General features: G+C 49.6%; 1 protein-coding gene across 12 annotated transcripts in view; it reads left to right on the top strand.

Moving 5' to 3' along the window:
- arhgap23a (Rho GTPase activating protein 23a) overlaps nucleotides 1-22604 on the top strand; it is a 58781-nt gene extending 36177 nt beyond the window's left edge. For 4 of the 12 annotated variants that reach the window (XM_076751602.1, XM_076751598.1, XM_076751600.1 and 1 more), the window contains exons 3-24: nucleotides 1371-1395; nucleotides 1780-1872; nucleotides 2799-2877; nucleotides 3654-3714; nucleotides 5237-6866; nucleotides 11252-11407; nucleotides 12277-12388; nucleotides 12498-12537; nucleotides 12973-13110; nucleotides 13191-13499; nucleotides 13607-13668; nucleotides 13759-13877; nucleotides 14409-14527; nucleotides 14605-14757; nucleotides 14839-14917; nucleotides 15019-15092; nucleotides 15223-15312; nucleotides 15399-15524; nucleotides 15643-15684; nucleotides 16216-16309; nucleotides 18830-18861; nucleotides 18947-22604. In XM_076751602.1, the coding sequence (XP_076607717.1) occupies nucleotides 1371-1395; nucleotides 1780-1872; nucleotides 2799-2877; nucleotides 3654-3714; nucleotides 5237-6866; nucleotides 11252-11407; nucleotides 12277-12388; nucleotides 12498-12537; nucleotides 12973-13110; nucleotides 13191-13499; nucleotides 13607-13668; nucleotides 13759-13877; nucleotides 14409-14527; nucleotides 14605-14757; nucleotides 14839-14917; nucleotides 15019-15092; nucleotides 15223-15312; nucleotides 15399-15524; nucleotides 15643-15684; nucleotides 16216-16309; nucleotides 18830-18861; nucleotides 18947-20395 (5082 nt within the window). In that variant the 3' untranslated portion in view covers nucleotides 20396-22604. Of the gene's footprint in view, nucleotides 1-1370; nucleotides 1396-1779; nucleotides 1873-2798; nucleotides 2878-3653; nucleotides 3715-4386; nucleotides 4486-4577; nucleotides 4707-5236; nucleotides 6867-7607; nucleotides 7620-11251; nucleotides 11408-12276; nucleotides 12389-12497; nucleotides 12538-12972; nucleotides 13111-13190; nucleotides 13500-13606; nucleotides 13669-13758; nucleotides 13878-14408; nucleotides 14528-14604; nucleotides 14758-14838; nucleotides 14918-15018; nucleotides 15093-15222; nucleotides 15313-15398; nucleotides 15525-15642; nucleotides 15685-16215; nucleotides 16310-18829; nucleotides 18862-18946 lie in introns of those variants that run through there. The other 8 variants (XM_076751594.1, XM_076751595.1, XM_076751596.1 and 5 more) reach the window with 8 other exon arrangements.
- Nucleotides 22605-23024: the final 420 nt, after the last annotated feature.

The following is a 23024-nucleotide window of genomic DNA, read 5'->3' as shown; positions in this document are numbered from 1 at the left end:
CAATTGGGCCCACAGAGCTGCTCGTTCTGAACTGAAGAGCCTTCGTGGAAGTCTCCCAAATTACCCTCATAGTGTCCGATTATCAGAGGCCTAATGGGTGCATGACCCAGTTGGGCCCTCATTTCATGGTGTCTGCAGGTCCTGAAAGTCCTCAAGAGTCTTCAATTACATTCTCCTCCATCTTATTGTACATACGGATTGAAAGATGATGCAGAGGTGAAACATATACTGCATAGTTAATTAATTCTCTACCTCTCTACTGAGCAGGCAGCGCATAGGGACGGGAAGGTGCAGGCGTTGACCCACCGTGCACAGTTTTTGACCCAGATGCAGAGTCTTGTGCCCACCTCGCTCTTTCCTCCTCAGTCCCGGATGTGTTCAGACCGGGGCTGGTCAGTTGTTGAGTGTCCCCAGTTCGGAGCTCTATTCTGGGGTCGGCAGCTCTCCTTTCTCTGCCTCTAAACCCCCCACCATTGTCTGCAGAGCCAGGAATGAGCCCACTCAGCGTAGCATAAAGCCAGGCAGCAGTCAGCCCACCGTGCCCCTAACCCCAAACTGTCCACTCAGCTTAGTACGTGTGTGTGTGCGTGTGTGTGTGTGTGTGTGTGTGTGTGTGGACATGATCAGACAACCTGCAGCTATCAAATCTCACCACCGCCATCCTCTCTGCTGGCCGCTCTGTGCGTGTTTGCTTCCCGTGACGTCATGAGTACCTGACAGACTGTCTAACCTGAAAGTCAGTGTCTGCGCTGCAGCTGCACTCCAACATTAAAGGCTCATAAAAGCAAACAGGACCGTGTCAGGAGGTTTGGCTCGGGATGCCGGCAAAGTCACTGGCATTTGAGGAAGCCGGTAAACACTCACTGCAGGTTAAAATGACACACTTAAGACTTCTCCTGTGGTTTGGCCTCCATGGAGATGTAGGTATCAACTCTGCTTTCTAGGCAAAAAAGTTAAGACTTTAACCTGGATTGTGTTGAAAATTCAGTGTTTAAACCTGGAGCACGAGCACTTCTGCTGTAAAGTAAAAATCCTTCGTTCAGCTCGTTTCCCGCAAGACATAAATCTTCTCCAGCTAAATGAGAGGAGGACGGATTCTTATTATCAGTCCTGAAACCTTCTCTGGTGGCCTCTGCCTTCACGTCTCTGTCCTCACAGATCCGGATCTTAGTGTTTTATGACTTTTTTTTTTACAGTTTACTGCTCACGGTCACATGTCCATCTACCGGCTAAAGACACACCTCTTTACTGTTGCATTTAAGTTCCCTGTTGCAGTTCTCTCTGTCTTGACTCTCTACACTGGTTATTTTCTATGAATAAAAGTGACTCGGCCTGAATTTGAGCAGTAATTCTGTTTCTCTTCTCTGCAGGATGAGGAGAACGGTAACGGAAAAGGTAACTGCCTCTTTCTTCTTCTCCTTCTCATCAGGCATCAGGTTAAAACCTCATACAGTGAGATAAGTGATGATGTAATGAGCTGGGACCTCCTGTATTACCCCTGTCACCTCTGCTCTGCAGCCTTTCTGCGCCCCCTTCAGGACACTTTGCAGCACTGCAGCTAAAGTACTATGAGAACAATTATGCACAGTAAATGTTTAGTTTTAATGTAAAAAACCAGGAAAGTCATGAACAAAAGTACTCAAAACGTTTTATCTTTGAACCAGAGGAGCAACCTACAGCTTTGTTTGATTTGTTTGAGCAATTTTGCATTTAAACAATTAAACAGGTACAATCCCTGATCTTTGCACCTCGTCTTCTTCTTTGTCTTCTGCCATCCAGGGTATCAGAAAGGTCGAATGGAGCCGATGGACACCATATTTGTGAAGAGTGTGAGAGAGAAAGGTCCGGCCCACCAGGCGGGCTTGTGCACAGGTAAAGGGAACATATGGTGCAGCAGCATTAACATCCTGATTTGCATTGGAAATCTGCTGGGAGAGCTCCGGTCATGTGACGCTGCAGACGGGCGCAGATGCACAGTGATAGGAAAGGTTCAGAGAGGGGGAATGATCAGGAAGTAGTGCAAACACTACATGAGTGAATGAAAGTGAAAGACAAAGTGTTCTTTTTAAACTTCACAGATACCCGTACGACAACTCAAAATTTCAAGTGCACTTGAATGTGACAGACGTGGCGAGGTGTTCCTGTTGTGTCTTGTCGTCTCAGCAGGGCAGCGGTCCACTCCCAGCAGCTCAGACAGACCAAACCAGTACTCCAGTGTGCATGCTTAAACACAAGCTGTCACATCCAGAAAGTCACATCGCAGCATGAACATATGCAAAAAAAAAAACAAAAAACACCCATCCGAACGCTTTGTGTGTGTTTCAGCTTGCATGAAGTCACCATGAAACGTCTTTCCTGGTGCCTCAGTTGAACAAACGCTAAGATGTGTTGACATCCCTGCACAGCTTTACTCTTAATCTGTTGACGAATTCCTCCAAACTTGGAAGATGTTTTAATTTGATCACGGAAAGATTCTGCCTTCCAGACATGTCGGAGACTGAGCTTTGCTTTTCATGACGATGATAAAAAGATTATATTTGAGCTGGCTCGGGCCGAGGTACCGCCGGATACAGACAATAAACTTCATGTTTTGCCTGCATGTTTTTGTCGCTTTGTTGAAATTAGACACACCTTGGCCATTAGAATGTAAATAAAGAGAATATTGTAGTTTAAATCCAACTTTTTTCCACCCCTGAATTTCGATAACTGCCTTTGAAATGTGTCCCTGCTTGCCCTACGAGCCAAAGGTCAAAGTGCAGACCTGTTTGTGATAGAGATAAAATGTCTGTGCTTTGCAGGGGATCGGCTGGTGAAAGTGAACGGAGAGAGCGTTCTCGGGAAGACGTACTCGCAGGTGATAGCCCTCATTCAGAACAGGTAAGACCTCCTGGCTGTCAGCGCTTTGAGCGTTCGCTGTGTTGACTTAGTGAACCATCTGTTTGCTTTTTCTTCACAGGCTTACCGCTCAGATGACATACATGTAGTCACTAGTATTGGTTTTCTCCGCTTTAAAAAAAAAGAGTAGCCTGAAGCAGCGTACTCCACACATGCACATGCTCAACGTGGTCCAGATAAAACTGGAGGGGAAATAAGGAGCTATACTGGACTCACTGGAAAGTTTTACGCGGTTGCTGGTTTTGAATCTTACATAAGAAGCTTTCCGCCCAGACGCTCGGGTTGGACTCTGAAACCTTATTTTACTATTCATGTTAACTCTCCTCAGATGCTGACCTTCTCTTAGACCCAGAATCCCACAGGGGGGCTCTGAGGTGAGGGTCAGCTGCAGCACAGCTGGCAGGTGTTAGGGATGAACGCTCGGGGAATCTGTCGATACCGACTCCCAATCTGATACCGGTGCTCTGTTTTCTTGGAATTACCATAAAAAAACAGCGTGTGGCAGATATGAATGGTAGCAGGAATGCAAAATATTCTCACGATGTTGACGTTGAAAGTGTATTTGATGCAGATCGGGTGCGCACTGGGCTGGTGTACGCTCCAGTTTTTGTCAAATTCGGATTAATCACTGAGATTACTACAGAAATTCATGATAGCATCATGCACCAGCTCTGGAATGGACCATTTTCCTCCTCACCCAATCTGTCTGTTTACTCTCCCTGTCCTCCCCTCTTCCTCCCCCTGTGCATGTCTTGCAGTGAGAGCGTGCTGGAGCTCTCCATTATGCCAAAAGATGAAGATGTGCTTCAGTTGGTAAGTGTGAGTATGGGATTTTTCACGCACCTTAACCCACCAAAGAAACACCAAACTAACCCTCACACATCACACGCATTTCATGAAGCAGTATTTGAGGACACTGGAGAAACCTGAATAGTCACGCAGGTCTTGTTTGCAGAGTTCATCCTAGATTCACCCCGTCATTGTGGAAGAATGTAGAGATTTTCTTAGAATGGCTGCGCGGTGACTCAGACGCTCTCAGCTCTGTGTTTAGATTACAACACGCGTTCATTAAAAGCCACTGGTGTCCTGAACGTCGACGCTTACGTTTGGGGGAAAAAAAAAAAAACCCAGCTCTGTGCTCATTCGCACACCCAATGTACAGCTCAACACATTTTTGTCGCTCCACAGGTTGCTCCATGCTCGCTCACATGATCAGACATGCATCATCCCTCGCCCCTCCCATTAACCTGGAGCAACACGTCAACATGCAAAACTAAATCACCAGATTTAAGCGCTCCTTCTCACCCATGCAGAAACATCCTGCCGCAAGAGCCCGAAACAGGGTTCTCCATTTAAGCACACTGCCATGTTTTAGCATTATAAACCCACTCCTCTGTCCTCACACTCCTCCCCTCGCTGCTACGCCTGTATCTGCTGCATTCCTAGCATGACATCACCAGTGCTGCGCCTCCTTCCACACTCCCACAGGGTGGAGTAAAGCAGAGAATGAGAGGGAGGAGAGAGGGAGTTTGGAAGGATCCGACAGAGGAGACAACAAGGAGATCAACAAGCAGAAAGCTCACGAAAAAAGTAATAGAAAAAAAAGCAAAAAGGCTGGATGTTTGTGGGAGAGCGAGGGTCTGGAAGCTGGAGAACGGCAGGTTTTAGCAGCGGGGGGGTTGCGAGGGGGGGTCGGCGAGGAGAAGTCTTCTGCCTTGTCCTCTGTTCTTCCTCCTCTGTGTCTGTTTGTGGTGACTACAAGCTTAACATGCAGGCTGAGGAAAGGTTCTGGATTCTGTTGGACGGTCTAGGTAAACCCTGAAAAACTTGTCTGACTGCGTGATCTGCCCTCACTTAATCGTGAGGAAAGGGATTGTCAGCAAGTCTGTTTTTATTCTTCCGCTGTAACAGAGTCATAAGTGATGCTTTGAATGTGACTGATAATGTGATCGGTTAGACTGTATTTATCTGCTGTATGTGTGTGCTGGTGGGGATATATGTAGCTGCAGCTGGTGGCTGTGCAGTGAGCGTTGTGGCTTTTGCTCAAGGCGCTTCATGCAGTTTGCTAGCTAGCATGTGTTTGTGTTGAGAGCCGAGGCCCTGGGGACAAACTGTGGCAAAGGGGTTGAGCTGGGAGACTGTTCCACTTTAAGGCTTGTTGTGTAACTCACAGTGGCCTGAAGTTGTCTTATAGAGTTATGGTTGTGATCTATGTTGTTTTCAGACTTGTTTACAGTAAGAGCACATTTTGATTTAAAGCTGCCTCACACACCTTTTCTTCGAGCTTTCTTCCCATCATTGTCTTATCTCACTTCTCCTCCATCTTCCGTCCTTCTCCCAGGCGTACTCCCAGGATGCCTACTTGACAGGCAACGAACCCTACACAGGGGGAGCTGAGAACCTCCCACCACCGCCTCCCCTCTGTTACCCACGCTCCAAGGTCGCGCCCCCTGCTGGAGCCCCTCCGTCTGCCCCTATGGGCCAGAACCAGCTGGATAACTGGAGTCGCTGGCCAGGCTCTTCCAGCCCCTCTTCACCCCTGGACAACCGCTCTGCTGTGGGCAGCCCCGCCAGCTGGCAGGAAGGTCGGGCAGGAGAGCCGGGCGGCGTGGGTCACAGCAGCCCGGCCCACCGCACAGAGGAGATCCAGTACGGTATGACCAGCCAGCAGCCTCAGGGACAGACCAGGGGGCGCTCCTACTCTTCGTCTTCCTCATCGGGTGGCCTTTTGTCCAGCCCGCTGCAGGTCCACTACCCTAACCACCACGCTGCCAGTTCGTCGCAGGCTCCGCCACGCAAGTCCAGCTCGGCCTGGACCAGTCCCCCCCCTCCCCAGCTCAGCCACAGCCACAATGAGCGCTGCCAGCAGGCCCTCTCTGACTGGTACTACAACCAGATGCCTGAGCGCTCAGGACGCAGCATGCAGACCCGCCACCGCAGCTACTCTCAGGACCGGCTCAGTGAAACCAGGAGGCAGCAGCAGCGGACGGGTGGCTGGCCGCACAGCGCCTCCCAGGACACGCTGCTTCTGCTACAGCAGTCAGGACCAGGACCTCACGGAGAGCCCTACTGGTCCTACGGAGACTGGGAAGGGGGCCCAGGTAGGGGCCATCCAGCCTCTAACTACACCCGAACGCGCTCTGAAAACCTGCTGGCCCAGTACGATCGCCATGGCCGCTCGTTAGAGATGCTGGACCGAGCAGCAGCTGGACTGGTCTCGCCTCGGTTTGAGCGGCCTTCGTGGCACCAGCAGGCTCCCCAGCCGCCCCCCAGGACTGACGCCTACCCGAGGCAGGGGAGCCATTACGGTGCAGCACAAGGTCCTCCAATGTCCCGACCGTCGCATTCTCAACACCACCCCCAGACTCACACCCAGGCCCACTCGCAGCCGCAGCCCCAGCAGGCTGCCCCCCAGAACAGGCGGCTCCCCCCTGGGCAGAGCATGGACGACCAGCCGGTGGGCTACCGCAGCTACAGCCCCTCTTTTTACCGCAAGACGGGCCGCATAATGCAGCAAGCCCACTCTTTCAGGGACCCTTCGTACTCTGGCCCCCACTTGAACTGGAACCCAACCCCCAAAAGCCCCCCAGAGGGCACAGCGGCACCCCTCACTGCCTCCACCGCATCCCCCTACGCCTCCGCCACTCCCGAATCCCAGGACAGAGCGTACAGGCCGACAAACCACGAGAGGGAACACGGGCCAGCGGAGGGGCAGGCGGAGGTGGTGGCGCAGACCCAGGAAGTGGTGCTGAGGCAGAAGCCTCCCACCGGGCGGAGGAACGCCCACGGTATGCGTCATCCCCACTACGCGCTGCCCATGGATGGGCTAGAACCCTCTTTGTTTTCTCCTGATCCCCAAGACCCAGCTCCTGCCCCCGGTTCCACAGGAGACGTAGCCCCACGCAAACCAAACGGCAACCTCGCCCCCCTCCCCATCGAGGACGACTCCCTGGCCTCCATCCCCTTCATAGGTAAGCAAGTGTTTCAGCCCCCCCCCCTCTCTTAATCCCCTCACAAAACCTCCAGCTGACCTTGAGATTTCATGACTTTCACTCTAAAACGTGATCCACTCTGAGTGTTTATTGAATGTTAGTGAAAGCTCAGCTGAGGGGAAACGCAAAGCTGTAATTCAGACGAAATTATGAGTTTGGGGGGAGTGTGTGTGCTTCCTTAATTTCCTTCTTGTCTGTCTGTTCAGGCTCCAGGCTCTTCTCAGATGCAGTTTCCATTCTCTCATTGAGATTCTGTGTGTGTGTGTGTGTGTGTGTGTGTGTACGTGTGTGTATTTGTCAGTCAATGTTTGCATTGGGTAATATCGGCACTTCCCACAGTCTTACAGACAGTATTAGTATTTTCAGTGAATCATATCTGAGTTCACTAATTCTGCCTCAAGTCTAGAGTCACGTTGGCATGTTGAGGAAATGAGATTAAGAGTCTTGACTTCCTGAATGTGTGTGTGTGTGTGCTCACGCGTGTGTGTACTCTCTCCTTGCATAATTTTCTTCTTTAATAAATTTTCTCGTCTTTTAGTGAGTCTCTGTATTAGCTTGTAGCCATGCTAGCGGCATGGCTCTATGGATGGCTGTGTCGATCGGCCCGGCCCGCTGTTTTTCGTCTGTTTGATGAAAACAGATATTCATGCTCCCCAGAGGATTCAGATGACTTATTCTTATTATTATTTATTCCTTCTTTTATTCTGTCTTTTCCTCTAGCTCATTCTTCAGGTCAGATTTTTTAGTTCTCCAACCAAATACCAACAAAACTAAAGACGTTCCCATCATCCTCTGCTGGACTTAAACTTGCAAATGTCAGCATGCTAACACGCTAAGCTAAGATGATAAACCGCTCATACACTAACATGTTAGTGTTGTCACTGTGAGCACATCACCATGCTAGCATTAGCATTTACCTCAGCCTCACAGAGCTGCTCGCGTGGCTGGACGCTCTTGGTCTTGTTTCGTCTCAACTATTGAAGAGTTTGGCCTCATAAATGTAGAAGAGCTTTATCACAAAGGGGCTGCTCATATAATCACATTAACTGATAAAGAGGCTATGTACGTCTCACTGTTAATGCATGTGAAATATGTCTAATGAAAGTTGCCTTAGATGTCGTTTGCGTGATACTAAAATGAAACTTGGATTAAATGAATCCAGTGAAATTAAATTGTCCTCTAAATTTGACACACTGATAATCTGAATGCAGGACGTGCAGCTCTGGACTCTGTGAGGCTGTTTACATGAACACTGTACAGTTATGGCCTACATACTGTATGTTGGTGTCAGTGGGAGGTGACTGTGGTCATGTCCCGGCTTGTTCTCCACTCTGAAAAGGCTCAAGGCGAAGGGGCTTTGTGGGCTTCGCGTCGGCTCCTTTCGCTCGACGCGTCCAGCAGCCATCAAGTCCAACCATACGCAAATGAAGCGAGCCCGCCAGGCGAGCCGTGCCTCCATCGGCCTGTCGCAGCCTGAAGAAAACAACCTCCGCTTCATGCCGAAGAGATTCAAATCAGCTGACTTGGAAGCTTTGACCCAACATGGAATGGCCACCGCTGATTTGAGCCAAGCCACGCTGGCCCAGAGAAAGTCATTTAAAGGGAGAAAATCCAGTGGATCAGCAAAACCATGAGGCATCTCTGCCTCTGCCGCTCTCAGTCTGTCTCTCTCACATTCTTGCCTCGTACCTTCAGAAACCAGGCAGTCAGAGCTGCAGGCCAGGACACGTTTAACAGCCGTGAACTGAAACTAGGCTAGTTTCTCCCCATAGACAACAACGAGCGTCTCTCCTCTCTTTCCCCCTCCTCTTTATCTCTCTGACAGAGATGCTGATATGATCTGGGCCTGTTTGAGAACATGCCGTTTAATTGGCTGTTATCGTTCTTGCCTGGATGTCCGTGAGGTAGAGAGCACAAAGGCAGGCTGTGTCTGACGGCAGACATGTTTTATGACGTCTTGTATCGAGATGGAGACGATTTCAAACTCTGGTGCAGTGTTCTCCCACTCCTGCAGCTCACACAATGTGAATAAAACAGGGAGAGGCATGTCAACAGATGCTGTGTTTTACTCTTTACCCACTTGGAGTCTTTCAACATGGATCCGCGCTGTAAATTACCGGGAGGTTTTTGTGGCGGTCCTTGTGGGGAACAGTAGGGGCCCATACACTCAGCTCCCGCCCGCCCTCAATGCTGCTATTGTGCTGCTCTGCAAGATGAAGGGGTTTGTGTGTCTGTGTGGGTGTGTGGGGGGTTCAGCCTATGACTGTCTTTACTGGCTGGACCCTAGGCACAGCAGACCAGGACCAAGGCCTTCTGTACTCGCCTCTCGTGCCCTCTGTCTCGTCTCACAGGCACAGACCTTTTTTTTTCTATCTTTCTGTCTCTTTATTTCTTTATCTTTCTCTTTTTTTGTCTTGTTTTTTCTAGATTCCTTCTTTTCTTCTCTCTGTTTAACTGTCATCTAATGCATGGTTAGATTTATATTCCATATACGCTTCACTGATAATCAGTGAATTGTTAAAGTCATTTTTCAAGCAACAGTGATCAATATTCACTGGACCCAGTTGCTCAGTTATGAGGATTTGAGGCTTTTTTTAAAATCTGAGGTGATAATAAACTGAATATCTGAGGCAAATCGAACAAATCATGCACTTTGAAGCCATCATTTTGATTGGCTTTGTCGGTACTTTCTGACATTTTAATGGAAAAAGGATTGTTAGTTGCAGCCCGACTCGTCTGTCTTTCCTTCAGTCTGACTTTTGCTCCAGATTTTGTTGAGGCAAAGTTCATGACCAGATGCACAACATTAACTTTTGAGGCGTTTAGCTCAGTAAAGAGTTTAGAGGGAATTTTAAAAGGCAGGAGCATCACTCGACTCTTTAAGTAGCGTATATGGAAGTAAAAGTCACCAAACTTGGAGATTCGGTGCATTTTCAGGCTTGTATGTAAGTGTGTTTCTAAGCTTGTTTAACTCTCTTTTAAGCTCCCTGTTTGTCTCTCTTATGCTTCCACTTCTGCCCTTCCTCTCGTCTTTCTTCGCCTCTCTCCTTCATGTCATCTCTGAATGCTGAGCTCCGTGCATGTTGTGGGACACGCTGCAGAGCTGCGACCGAGCGTGCTGCAGTCTGTTACTCCCCTCTGCTGGTCCGTCTCTGTCGCTGGCTGCCCCTTAATGACGGCCTTTGTTAAACCCACAGCCCGGCTATTTCTGGGCAGCGCTGTAAACAGGCAGATTCCTCAGCCCAGATTGGAAATGTTTTCCGCCTTATGTCGGCCTCTAGTATGCACAGGACTGAAGAACAGAACAGAAAGTGGGTGGTGGAAGGAAAGATAGAACGAGAAGAAGGTGAAAGAGGCGAAAGGTGGCGAAGGTGAGGGATGTTTGCAGGAAACCGCACTGACGCAGAGGCAAGGAAGAAGGAAATCAGAGCTGAAATGAGAAACTTTAATAAGAATTTACAAAAAAACACTGTGGTTGTGCGTGAGGGTGGACCTCAGACTGACTCCATCCAGCCTGCAGAGCTCTCTGAGGCTGTGCTGCCCCCTGCTGTTCCCACAGAGCGCACACACGACGAAGCCTTCAGCGATTCAACGTTTAAAATGTCACCAGCTTCTCCTCACTTTATGCAAACATCAGGCCGGGCCTCTGATCCTCTCTGTCAGTCAGTCAGGAAGTGTGTGCGTGTGTGTGTGCGCGTGTGTGTTGTGGTTTCATATCCCTTTGCATCAGAGAAAAACTTGTCCGACCTTTAAAGCTGCTTTACTCTTTGGTCGTATTGATCACTGAAATGTTCATTCAGGGCAGAAAAACCACCTCTAAATATCTGTTTTTGTTATTTATAACATCCCTTTATGTCCGTGTTGGACTGAGACTCTGTTTCTTGCATGCATCCAATCACACACTGCTGCAGATCTCATAAAGAACCGAAACCTGGAGCCAGTAAATCTGTTACAAAACCCCCTCTGTTAGCAGCAGAATAGCTCTTCCTATGGCAACGGGCTGCACAGGTACTGCGTCGTCTTCTGTCTGCGTACTTTGCAATGTGCCTGTGTAACTTTCTGTCTTTGTTTGTGAATGGATGAATTTGCCTGTTGTGGATTCTTTGAGTGCAGTTGTTGATTTTGCAGCTGAAAGCATCAAATTTAAAGACAAAGTGAAAGAAATGCAAATGAATGATCTTCCTCAGTATCTCTGATGGTAACCCTGCGGTTCCTCGTCGTTCCTCTCCCTTAAACGCCTCTCCTCTTCAACACCTTCTGCTAACTAACCCCTTCTCTTCCCCTTCTGACCTTTTTTTTTCTCTAACACCTAACCTCCCCCTCTCTCCTCCTTCCCTTCCTTCCTTCCCTCCACCCTCCCACAGATGAGCCGACCAGCCCCGGCGCTGATTTGCGTGCCCGCCACGTGCCGGCGTCCTCCGTGGTGTCCAGCGGCATGAGTTCGGCGCCCGCCGTGGTCACCAGCCCCGCCTCCCCCACCTTCACCTTCCCCCTCACTAGGCTCTTCTCACACGACTGCAGTGAGTGCCCCCTCCTCCCCCGTCTGCCCTCCCTCCTCCCCGCTGCATGCAGCAGATGAAGATGAGCCCTGTTTTTGCTCCAGAGAGGGATTGATGAAGCATGCATGAGATTCTAAGACCCTGGTTGGTTATTGGTCCTGTTTAATTCCCATTTTTTTCAAGTATTTTTGCCTGTTATTAGTCTTAAAAGTCTCAATATTTCAACCAGTTTCTAATTCAAATCAAAATGTTGCAGAATGAAGTGTAATTTTCCATCATTCTAGTGCAGCAGTTTGTTGAATAATGCTGTTTTCAGTCACACTACTGAGACAAAATTGGATTTTTTGGGGGGAACAGGTTGAAATAATCCAACCGCACTTCAAAACAAGACTTTAAGACCAAAAATAAGAGAAAATTCCTTGTGCAGATGAGTTTTTTTTAAGCTGTGCTGTAACAGTTTTGCATGCTGAATTTGTAGATTGCATGTTTGGCACGCAGTAAATCGTACATGCATGTTTGTTCAGGATGTGTTTCCAGCCGTGCATGAAGCCCAGAAGTCGCATTCATTTGAGTTTCGAGTTTGGTTTAGTTAAATTGGACAAACGTTGACTCGCATGGGGGTTATGTCTGCATGCCAGCGGTGAGAAAAGAGATAAATTAATCAAAGGTCCAGCTCACCTCCCACCACCATCCTCACCACGCCACCCATTCACTCCACTCAAACCCCGACCTCCTCCTCCTCCTGCTCCTCCCTCACTGTCCCCATCTGCTAATCCAACACCGTCCACACTGGTGATTGGCATTACATCAACATTCTGTCTTTCTCTCTGTCTCTGTCTCTTTTCTTCTCTCTCTCTCTCTCTGCGCTCATTCATCCTCTCATCGAGCAGGCAGTATTAAATCCAGTCGCCGTTCCTCCTATCTTCTAGCCATCACCACAGAGCGCTCCAAGTCATGCGACGAAGGACTCAACACGTTCAGAGAGGAAGGACGCGTCTTCTCGTGAGTACTGTCCAGCTGAGACGTCCGGCCGCTTGTTGTCATCAGTTAAGTGACGTGTGCAGGTGGACGGTTTGACGGTTGACTGTCGGTTGTGTTGTTGTTGTCGCAGGAGGCTGCCAAAGAGAGTGAAGAGCTTCTTCACTGACGGGGTGAGTTCTTCTTCTCTGATTAACACGCATGAAGCAACAAATTCTGAAACTTTTTTTTACACGTCTTCTTCTTCTTCTTCTTCTTCTTCTTCTTCTTCTTCTTCTACTTCCTTTTCTTCCTCTTCCCCTTCATCTTCTTCCTTTTCTTGATCTTCTTCACCTTCTTCCTTTTCTTCCTCTTCCTCTTTTCTTTACCCTCAGACTTGTAAGGTCCCTTAGCCATGCAAGGCCGTTATTTTGTCAGAAAATCAAACCAGGAAAACAAGTTAAACATAAACATATTAATTAGATTTTATTATATTATCAGAAATTCGTGGCTTTCTGTTAACATATCTTTTATCATTGTGAAATAAAAGTTAAAAAAACTCAGATTTAATGGCTTTTAATAGGCTGATGAATCAACATGTTGTCAACGTGTCCCTGTTTGTGTTTCAGTCTCTGGACAACCTGGGGACGGCAGAGGAGGTTCGATCTAAACGCCACTCCACCTCAGAGCTGGGAAACATCACTTACAGCGACGTACGGCGAGAAGGATGGCTGCACTTCAAACAAATCCTCACAGAGAAGGGCAAGGTGGGCGCTGAACACGATGGAAGGCGGGAAAACCTTAAAAGCATTTAAAGACTCACACGCGTCTCATCTGTCCTTCACAGAAGGTGGGCAGCGGCATGCGCCCGTGGAAGCGAGTCTTCTCGGTGCTTCGCTCCCATTCGCTCTTCCTCTACAAGGACAAGAGGGAGGCGGTGCTCCGCGGGGCCACGATCGGCGGTGCGGCCGAGGACGAGCAGCCAATCAGCATCCGGGGCTGCCTGGTGGACATCGCGTACAGCGAGACCAAACGAAAGCACGCGCTGCGGCTGACCACCCAGGACTTCTGCGAGTACCTGCTGCAGGCGGAGGACCGCGAGGACATGCTGGACTGGATAAAGGTCATCAGGGAGAACAGCAAGACGGACAGCGAGGTCAGAGGAGGCGCCGTCACCTGTCAGATGTTAACCTCCTCCGTTACTGTGCCTGGACGTGCAGCTTTCAGCAGAAGTCATGAGGTGTGTTTGTTTGTTTGTTGCAGGAGCTCGGCTTTTCCAGACAGGCCCTCATCAACAAGAAGCTGAATGATTACAGAAAGCAGAGGTGAGTCACCTGATGATGAACGTAACGAAGCCGCCGTTACCGCTCAGCCGACAGCTGGACTTAAACCCGTCTCTCTGTCTCCCCCTGCAGTCCAACGGGCAGCAAGCCCGACTCCTCTCCCAGGCTCCCTCGCATGAAGCCTCCCTTCCTGCTCGCCAAGACGGAAAACGCTGCCGGGGCGCCGCGCTCCCCGAAACCAGAGGGCAAAGGTCAGTGTCAGGGGGTGGGGGGTGGTTGTGCCAGCGATAAGTACAACACAGAGCTGACACGAGGACTAAACATCGCCTGAGTCATATGATCAGGAGAGACTGAAACTTAACATCCCACCGAAAATGTCTCAGATTTCCGTGACTGCAGCTCATCATCTCCTCCAGCTGTACCGTCTGTCAGGCTCTGACCTGCATATCTTTGACTCAGCATCTTTTCAGGGCAGCAGATGTGAGAATATCGATCAATCAAGCTTTATTTATACAGCACACAATAAGAAAGGTGATTAAATGAGACATCAATAAAAGACGAGGAGTTAATAAAAGATACTACAAGCAATAAAAACAGCAATAGAAATGAAATAAAGCAGTAACATGTTGATAAAACAAAATAGAATAAAATGACAATAATAATGATGATGATGATGATGATGAAAAATTGAAAAACACTTAATAAAAGCCAGGGTGAACTGACGGCTTTTCGCTGATCAATATTCTCTAACACTGAGCTGCTTTGGTTCGATCTGCGTTCAGACGAGAGCGGCCCTCTGAAGTCTCCGTGGGGAATCAACATCATGAAGAAGACGAAGAAGGCCGGGCCCAAGGCGTTCGGCGTGCGGCTGGAGGACTGTCAGCCGGGCGTAAACAACAAGGTGAGGCCTCCACATCCTCCGCCTCACCTGAACGCAGTGAAGCGAGACGTTCCGCTGAACGTTCCATTTCATTTCAGTTCATCCCGCTGATCGTGGAGATCTGCTGCGGCCTGGTGGAGGACATGGGTCTGGAGTACACCGGGATCTACAGAGTCCCCGGGAACAACGCCATGGTGTCGATGCTTCAGGATCAGCTCAACAAGGGCGTCGACATCAACCCTGCAGAGGAGGTCAGGAACACAGAGACGCACTCTGAAGCAGAGAAAAACAGATAAAACACTGTGATGGCTGACTCTCTGTGTCTTCTTCAGAAGTGGCAGGACCTCAACGTCGTCAGCAGTTTGCTCAAGTCCTTCTTCAGGAAGCTCCCGGAGCCGCTCTTCACCAACGGTGAGTCCGAACATGTCACGACACGCCGCCGCTCACACGGCGCGGCCTCACGCTGCCGTGCTCGCCTCACGCGCGTCTTAACATCTCTGATGTCTTCGCAGACAAGTACAACGACTTCATCGACGCCAATCGGATGGAAAACGCGTCAGACAGACTAAAGACCATGAAGAAGCTGGTGTGTTTGTTTGTTCTCGTGAATTTGAGTATGACCGTTTATCTGCTTGGCTAGTGCACTTGTGTGTGTGTGTGTGAAGACGGGCAGGTTCAACAGGTTTCTCAGCGCTCTCATTTCTCTTCCCTCGCAGATCCGAGACCTCCCGGATCATTACTACCACACTCTGAAGTTCCTGGTCGGTCACTTGAAGACTGTGGCCGACAACTCGGATAAAAACAAGGTGTGTGAGAGACAGTCTGAGCTTGAAATGTAATCACGCGTCTCTGCGATGCCTCCGGCATTGACGTCCTTTCGTCCCGTGTGCAGATGGAGCCTCGGAACCTGGCTCTGGTGTTCGGGCCGACGCTGGTGCGGACGTCCGAGGACAACATGAAAGATATGGTCACACACATGCCTGACCGCTACAAGATAGTAGAGACGCTCATCCAGCATGTGAGTGATGCCCTGCACACACACACACACACACACACACACACACTCACACACACACGCACACACACATGCACACACACAAGACTTACTAATAATTGATGCTTAATGTTTCTTGTAGGGAATCTGGTTTTTCGCTGAAGAGATGGACAAGGATGAAAAGGTGTGTTTCCCATGTTGATGTTTCATCTCAGTCATGATTTATTTAGACTCTTTCTCTCGATCGACTAATCATTACGGCTCTGATTGGCTTGAGTCTGTCCCGTAACTTCTCGGAGGAGCTTGATTATTTCGCTCGAATCATCTCAGAAAGGTTTAACCTCCTCAGGTGTGAGTTTAAAGTAAATACTGGATCACAGTTTAAAGTGCAGCAGAGTTAAATTTAGGTTTAGAGTAAAAACTAAAGTTTAAAGAAAGGCTTAAAGTTAATCTGCCAGCAGTTTTCTCTGACTGTGATTCAGCTTTTTACAGTTAAAGATTTGCGATCTGTCTTTTGATCGTACAAAGGAGTGTTTTATGAAACCAGTGAGGCTGTTTGCAAGCTGACGTGTGATCATATGACTTAAGTCTGTGATTGAGAGCACAGATACAGTCGGTGTGCAACAATAACTCCACTTCATGAGAGCCGCATGAGGTTTTCCGGTTTTTAACGCATCTGTTTGAACGTTGCCGCTCTTGTGTCTCATCCGTCCAGACGCCGGTGGACACGGAGGACGTGCAGCCCGCCCCCAACATCGACCACCTGCTGTCCAACATCGGCAGGACCGGCCTGCTCGGGGAGGCCTCAGGTGAGCAGGCTCAGCCAGTCGCTGCTAGCTCCCACCAAGCCAAACAATAGCATATAGGTAGCTGTAAATGGCAACCTAAAAGTTAATGCTGCTTTTCGTTTAAAACTGGAAGTAGGAAATTCCCCTTTCGTGTGTCGTCAGTAACGCGTGTGTTCCAGTGAACTGAGGGGGAGTAAAACCAGATTTTACGTCCGATGAAAGTATCTATAAGACTCATCAGATCTGTCGCTTCCTCCGTGGAAGCTTGTCCCAGTTTACAGCCAGGATTCCCTACTTTCCCACAGAACTGGAACGCAGCATAAGGAATGACTCTTGCAGTGTTTCTGTGTTTGATAGCCTGCCTGTTCTTCTCTCCTCTCTGCTGACCTCTATTTTTCCCCCTCCACGTTGCTCATCTTTCACTTTCTCTGTACGTTTCTGCATTTCCTTCTCTTAGCTGAGCCTGTGGAGCAGCCGCTGCGGTAGGATGGGAACTCCCCTGGCAATATGTGTGTGTGTGTGTGTGCGTGTGTGCAACCGAGTCAGTGCATCATACTGTGAAAGTGAAATAATGAGTGCGTGGGTGCGAGAGAGAGAGAGAGAGAGAGAGTGGTGGTGATGGTTTTGTGTCTCCGTGGTCTCCATTATCCTCCCGAAAGTCAGCGTGTCCCTCTCAGTGTCAGACGGGGGTCTCTGTGAGGACGCCGCTTCAGCGTCGTCTGACTAATGAATTAATGGATGACTGCTGAAGCTGCTGCATCCGACACTGGAGTGTGAACTGTGCTCTGTCACTGAGAGGCCACTCCCTCACTCTGTGGCCTCTGTCCTGTCAGTGTAGTCCAATCAGAAGGCTCCTAACCCCACTCTTAGCTTCAGGGGGACTCTAGGTGGCGCCCTTTCCGCCCTGCCATCCCAAAGCACCAATGACATTATTTGTGCGAGGCTCCTTATTGGTTCAAACTTTCACCCTTCCTCCTCAGTTTTCACCAGTGAACTTACAAAAAAACATTTCTCGAAACGGTCCAAGCTAACATTAAAGCTAGCTCACTTAGACCCTCGAACAGAGAAGAATCCAGAAGTCCCTTTCAAATTAAAATCCCCCTGAGATTTTTGCCTTTAGGCTGCAGATTCTCTGACCTGGTTAGAAATCTGAGCCAGATTTCACATATTTATCCCATATCTGTCACCAAGTCTCAAGTCAGGTCGCAGATTTCTCCTAAAATATTCTGCTAGAAAAGAGGGAAAAGCAGGGATTTCTCACAGTGGAGAAGCTGAAACCAAACTTCTTAAGAAGCAGTTTTTGGTGACTGGGTAATCAAATATCTGATTACATTGGCAGACCTGGAGATTTTGCTCTGAAAGCAGGTTTATGTTGAGCGGACAGGCTCTGATTGTTGTTCTAAATGTCTGACAACATTAGTGAAAGAGCAGGATCCTTTATGATTCACCAGAAACAGCCGCGATATCGCTCTCGCCAAAGCCACCAAACTCCATTCACAGAAACACCGATTTTAGCGTCGTTCAGGTAAAACTCACCAAAACTCTGGTTTGGTCAAAATAAACTCTAAATTCACAGAGTTCGATGTGAAAATATGAGGAGAGGAGCGAGAGAGAGGCCGAACATCCGCCAGAATATTTTCACATCAAACTCTGGAATTATTTTCATTGGACATTATGACCACAGAGGTTTAAACGTCAGACTTAACGGATTTTCCTGCTAATAAAACGGTAATTACCGGAGAGCGGAAACCCCGTCTGAGAGGCTGCTTCTCCCCCGTGAGTGGAAGTGGATCAGCAACAGCAGTGAGTGAAGCTGTATTTGGGTTTGGAGTTTTGTCAGATAGGAACCAAAGATGGAGGGCGAAAGTTTGTCCCACCACAGAGCCGCCGCCGCCGCCGCCATCCGATTTACCGCTGCTGTCGGTGCACGAGAAAGACCTCCATCTAGAGCCCCTCCAGAGGCCACCACCCCGCCCGAGCCCCCGGGTTCCTCAACAGATCAGGACTCAAACACTCAGACCAAAACAGATCCTGCATCGGTGTGTTTGTGCTTGTGAGGGAACGCGTCTCTCTTCATTCTCTCCGCTCAACATTATCTCCACGCCTCCCAACGCTTCTCTCACGGGTTGATGTCATCAGTGTTTTCGGTGATGTCATCGGTGTGTGCCGTGGTTTCCTAATGCACCAAACCCCGCTTCCCCGATCATTGTTCTCCAGTGTGTAAATCCATGTCTTCATGCTGGTCAGAGGACACAGAGGAAGACGAGTTCCTTCAAAATTACCAAATTTAATTAGAAGTTTAACTTTCCCGCCTGATGCTTTCGGCTCTCCGGCTGATGGGAAGCGCCAGCTGCGACATTAAGCTTTAATGTGTGGTTCATCCCATACAGAGCAGCACAGCAGCACTTTTCTGGGATTTATTGTGGATTTGTCCTTTAAGAGAGTGAACCAGCTGCCTCTGTGTCCTCCACCACACCGCTCTGGCCTTTTGTTAACTCCGATGGTTCTGACCTGCTGATGTCTTCATTCTCTTTTCCCCAGACTCAACCAACAGTGACTCAGCGAAATCAAAGGTAAGAGCTCCTCGGTGGTTCATGCACACAGACCGCCAACAGCAGCTCTAAGACAGTTTCTCAGTAACTTTTTGTCCCGTTTCAGGGGTCGTGGGGGTCAAAGAAAGACCTCTCACCTAAGGACTTCCTGACTCTGTCCATCATGTCAGCTGTAACGGGCCGCAAACGCAGGAAGCGCCACAACGCCCGCCGCGTGGGCAGCAGCACCGACGACGACTCGGAGCACGAGCCGGTCAAAGCCGGACATCTGGGAGCGGAAGAAGAGGAGGAGGAGGAGGAGGAGGAGGCAGAGTCGCCCGTAGGAGACACTGCTCCTCGAGCAGAGGGTGAGGAGGACGACGATGAAGAAGAGGAAGAGGATGATGAGGAAGTTGTAGAAAGCCGAGTGAAAGAGGAGGTAGAAGAGGAGGCGGCGGCGGTTATTCCCAGCCGGCCGCGCTGCAAAGAGGAGGAGGAGGCAGGAGGAAGGCAGGCAGCCATGCTGTTGCAGGAGGAGGAGGCGCGGGCGGAGGTGAAGGGGCCGGTGTGGAGAGCCCCGGAGGATGCTCGCTCCATCGTTTCGGGCTACTCCACCCTCTCCACGTTAGGGCGGAGCCTGGGGTCAGAGGGGAGGGGCGACGACGCCGACGACGAGCACAGCGAGCTGGTGAGCGAGACGGACAACGAGAGCGGCTTCGCCTCGCGCTCCCTCACGCAGGAGAGACCCGACAAACACCCGACGACACCCGTGAGCACGCAGCCGCCGGCAGCCCCCCGCAGCTTCCTCTACACGCACTACAAACCCCCCATTCTCTCACCCACAAACGCTCTCGCCCCGCCCACAGCCCTCACACTCACGCCCGACTCCGCGGACAGGAGCGAAGGAGGCGCGCGCTCCACCACGCCCTCGTCCTCCTCCTTCTCCTCCTCCTCCACCACTCACAAACTGCATTCGCGGCCTTCCTTCAACTCCCACAAGCTGATCCAGTGCGACACGCTGGCCAGGAAGAAGCTGAAGTCGGAGAAGGCCAAGGCTCGCTCCCTGGACCTGCTGGAGCTGTCTGGGGCGGCGGCTCAGGGCGACGGGGCCGGTTCCGGCCCGGACGGCGCCCCCAGAGTCAGGAGGGAGACTTCCAGAACCAACCCCTCTTCAGGCAGCAGCCAGGAGAGCCTGCGCCTCACCCGGCCCAAGCCCGCCCTGCCGCCCAGCGAGGCCGCCTCCTTCACCCCGACCGGCCCGGGCGGCAGGTCCCTGGCGGAGCAGGTCCGCGCCCGCCTGCTGGGCTCGGCCGACGACCTGCGCAGCGTGGGACTGCGGAAACCGCTGTCGCCCGAGACGCGGAGGAAGAGACGGGCCTGGCGCAGACACACCGTGGTGGCCTCCCCGACCGAGGCGTCCGACAAGAGACCCCCACTGACTGTCAATGAATTCCCCCTGTCCCCCAACGCTCAGAACCAGGTCAAAACACCAGGACTGCCTCTGGATGTGGACGGACTGGACCAAGGACCAGCTACACGTCAAGCACCCACCTCCAGATTCCACCAGTACCTGTGAGCCCTGCCCCTCCAGGGGGTCCAGGCTGACCCCCTGCAGGTCAGCCAGGTGCTGCACAGTGCACCAATGAACAGGTCTTTTAAGAGCAGCCCGCCCTTTTCTTTTCCGAACGCTCCATTCGCATGGCAGGGGCCATTCCAGTGTTGCCAAAGCTTCTTTTTCCCCTCTATGTGTGTTTTTATAGAAATAATACAGAAACAGGACCGAGACACAGACAGACCTCATCACGATCAATGTCACAGCCAAGGAGTGGTCACCGAGCATCCTTCCTGTCCTCTCCACCTGCCTGCCTGGCTCGCAGAAATCAAATCCCTTCAGGTGTCCGGAGGAGGACGCCGACGCCCCCTCTGGCTCTTGAGAGAATGGTGCTTCTTATCAAACGATTGGAAATTTTCTCTGAATCTGCTGCAAAACGTCAGCGGTCACTTTCAGTTTAAAGAGGGATCTCAGCTGATTCTCCGTATCAGTCTTCCTGCTCAGTGACTCCTCAGACCACAGACACTGTAACACTCCAAACAGGACACAGTCGCTCACAAACACACAAAACGCCGTCGTCTCTCACTCTACTTGTTAATAATGTTCATGTGTGTTTGCGCAACAATATTTGTGATCATGTCCGAGCGTGCAGGTTGTGTCGCTTGTGTGGAACAGTTTTGTAACATTTGTACAAAGCCTTGTTAAGTTAACCTTGTAAATATAAATATTATCATATTTGTTTTTACTTTTTTTAGTTCCTTTTTTATGGTTTACAAACGTGCGTACAAAGTGCACAGTCATTTCTTTCAAGAAGTTACTTGAAATGTTTCCCTTAATATATTCATTTTTTGTTTTATATTCAATATATATATATTATATATTTTGTATTAAAGTTAAAAAAAGGACTTTTATTGTGATTTCACCTCTTTGGTGTACCTGTTCAAAGGAGACAAGATGACTAAACCTGTTCTTTCCTCATAGATGGCCTTGTTCTGATTCTCAGCACTGTGCAGAAAACCTTTATCTCTCCACGTCTGGTCTTATAGATACGTTTCTCTGGTGGCATCGGCGTGCACGCAAACTATCTGGCGACTACATGTAGCAAGGGAGGAAATGTAATCTGGTAATTATGACACGATATTGGGCAGTTTGCAGGCAGCTCAGCACCACGCTGTGATGGCTGACCTCATTTGTTTTGGTATTTGTCTGGGATTGCCGAGGCCTGACGGTGTTTTACGGACTGTTAAAACACGGTGCAGCGCGTAGAAACGGCTCCACTTCCACCTGTGTTGGTGCTGGTGTATGTTTTCTAGCATGACGAGGAGTTTTCCGTAAGGTCAGGCTCGAACGAATCCTCCCTGGCTGGGGAAACGGTACATTAGAGGAAATGAACGCAGAATGCCCGCCAACGTGAATCCATTGTTTTCACCTCGCGTCTTGAATCACGAAGTAACACAAACAGGAGGTGCAACTTCCAAAGTCACGTTGTTTTCATCTGACCAAATAACCCAGTGAATAATAATAAGAGTAATAATAATAATAATAATAATAGTAAACGATAAGTTATAGTCTTGTCTTACCTCAAGATTTTTTCTACAAGTGCCTGATTTGTGGAATGTTTTTGTTCTGCAGTGCCATGGTCAGCTCTTATCTTTCCGTTTCCCTCTGTTGTTTCTGGGTCTCCTCCCTCCTCTCCTGTGGTTGACGGTAAAACTAAGGCACTGACCCAAAGATGTGTACATTAAATACAGGCGGTCTAAGTCGAGAGGCTGCAAAAAGAGCACACTTTCAAGCCAAGGACACGTCTATGCACTCTCTTATTTTGCCTTTAACGCAGGCATTAACAGCTGTTATGGGAGGCGTAGTGTTCTCTCTGCCTGGTGATCCACAGCGGGTGAATATGGTACACCTGACGAGCCCTACCTGACAACGGCATCAGGTCACCACAGACAACAGCAGCCCGGGTCTTCATCAGCAGTCGGTGTGTGTTGTCTGGAGCGTGATCCGCCTCATGTCTCATTATTGTATTTTAAATTTTTTCCCCTTTTTTTGTACATACTATCTTAATATGTAACATATTGTATTGTGTACATTTGGAATTGCTTTTGAGTATAACTAATATGAAAATGACTGGACTTCAAAAGGTTGTCCGCCTGAAACAGTTTCCCCTCATGACTGTGTGCTTTAAAGCAAGGTTATATGGTGTAAATAAACAGAACTATGTTTAAAGAAATGCTCACATGTGCGTTTTTGTTTTTGCAAGGCTCACTTGTTCAGGGAGGTTGCAACTTAAAATAGGAGCTGAATGATGCCCTCTGGAGGCTGCGGATGAGTAAGGTCTCCCTCAGATCAGCTCTGCTTTTGAACTTCTATGAATAGTTTGATATCTCTGCATTATGTCAGAAACATCCAGCACTGGAAATGTGGTGAAACTCGTGATCATTCGGCATGAACACAGAGCTATCTGCAGGAACTCGAGCAATTTGAGCAAAATTAGTTTCAGCAGAGGGGAATAAACCCATTTTGCATCCCTTCTTGCAAAATGTAACTCAGAGGGTTAACCTCCATAAAGAGCATCTCCACCACACCCCACCCCGCCCCCCCTTCAGCTCCGGCTACAGTCCGTGTATTCTCCCCATTCAGAGCCCCCTGA

This window comes from Chaetodon auriga, chromosome 16, assembly GCF_051107435.1.
Source record: "Chaetodon auriga isolate fChaAug3 chromosome 16, fChaAug3.hap1, whole genome shotgun sequence".
In the NCBI taxonomy this organism is placed as follows: domain Eukaryota; kingdom Metazoa; phylum Chordata; class Actinopteri; order Chaetodontiformes; family Chaetodontidae; genus Chaetodon; species Chaetodon auriga.
The sequence above is the reverse complement of the archived record's forward strand: the minus strand, read 5'-3'. Positions and strand labels throughout refer to the sequence as shown.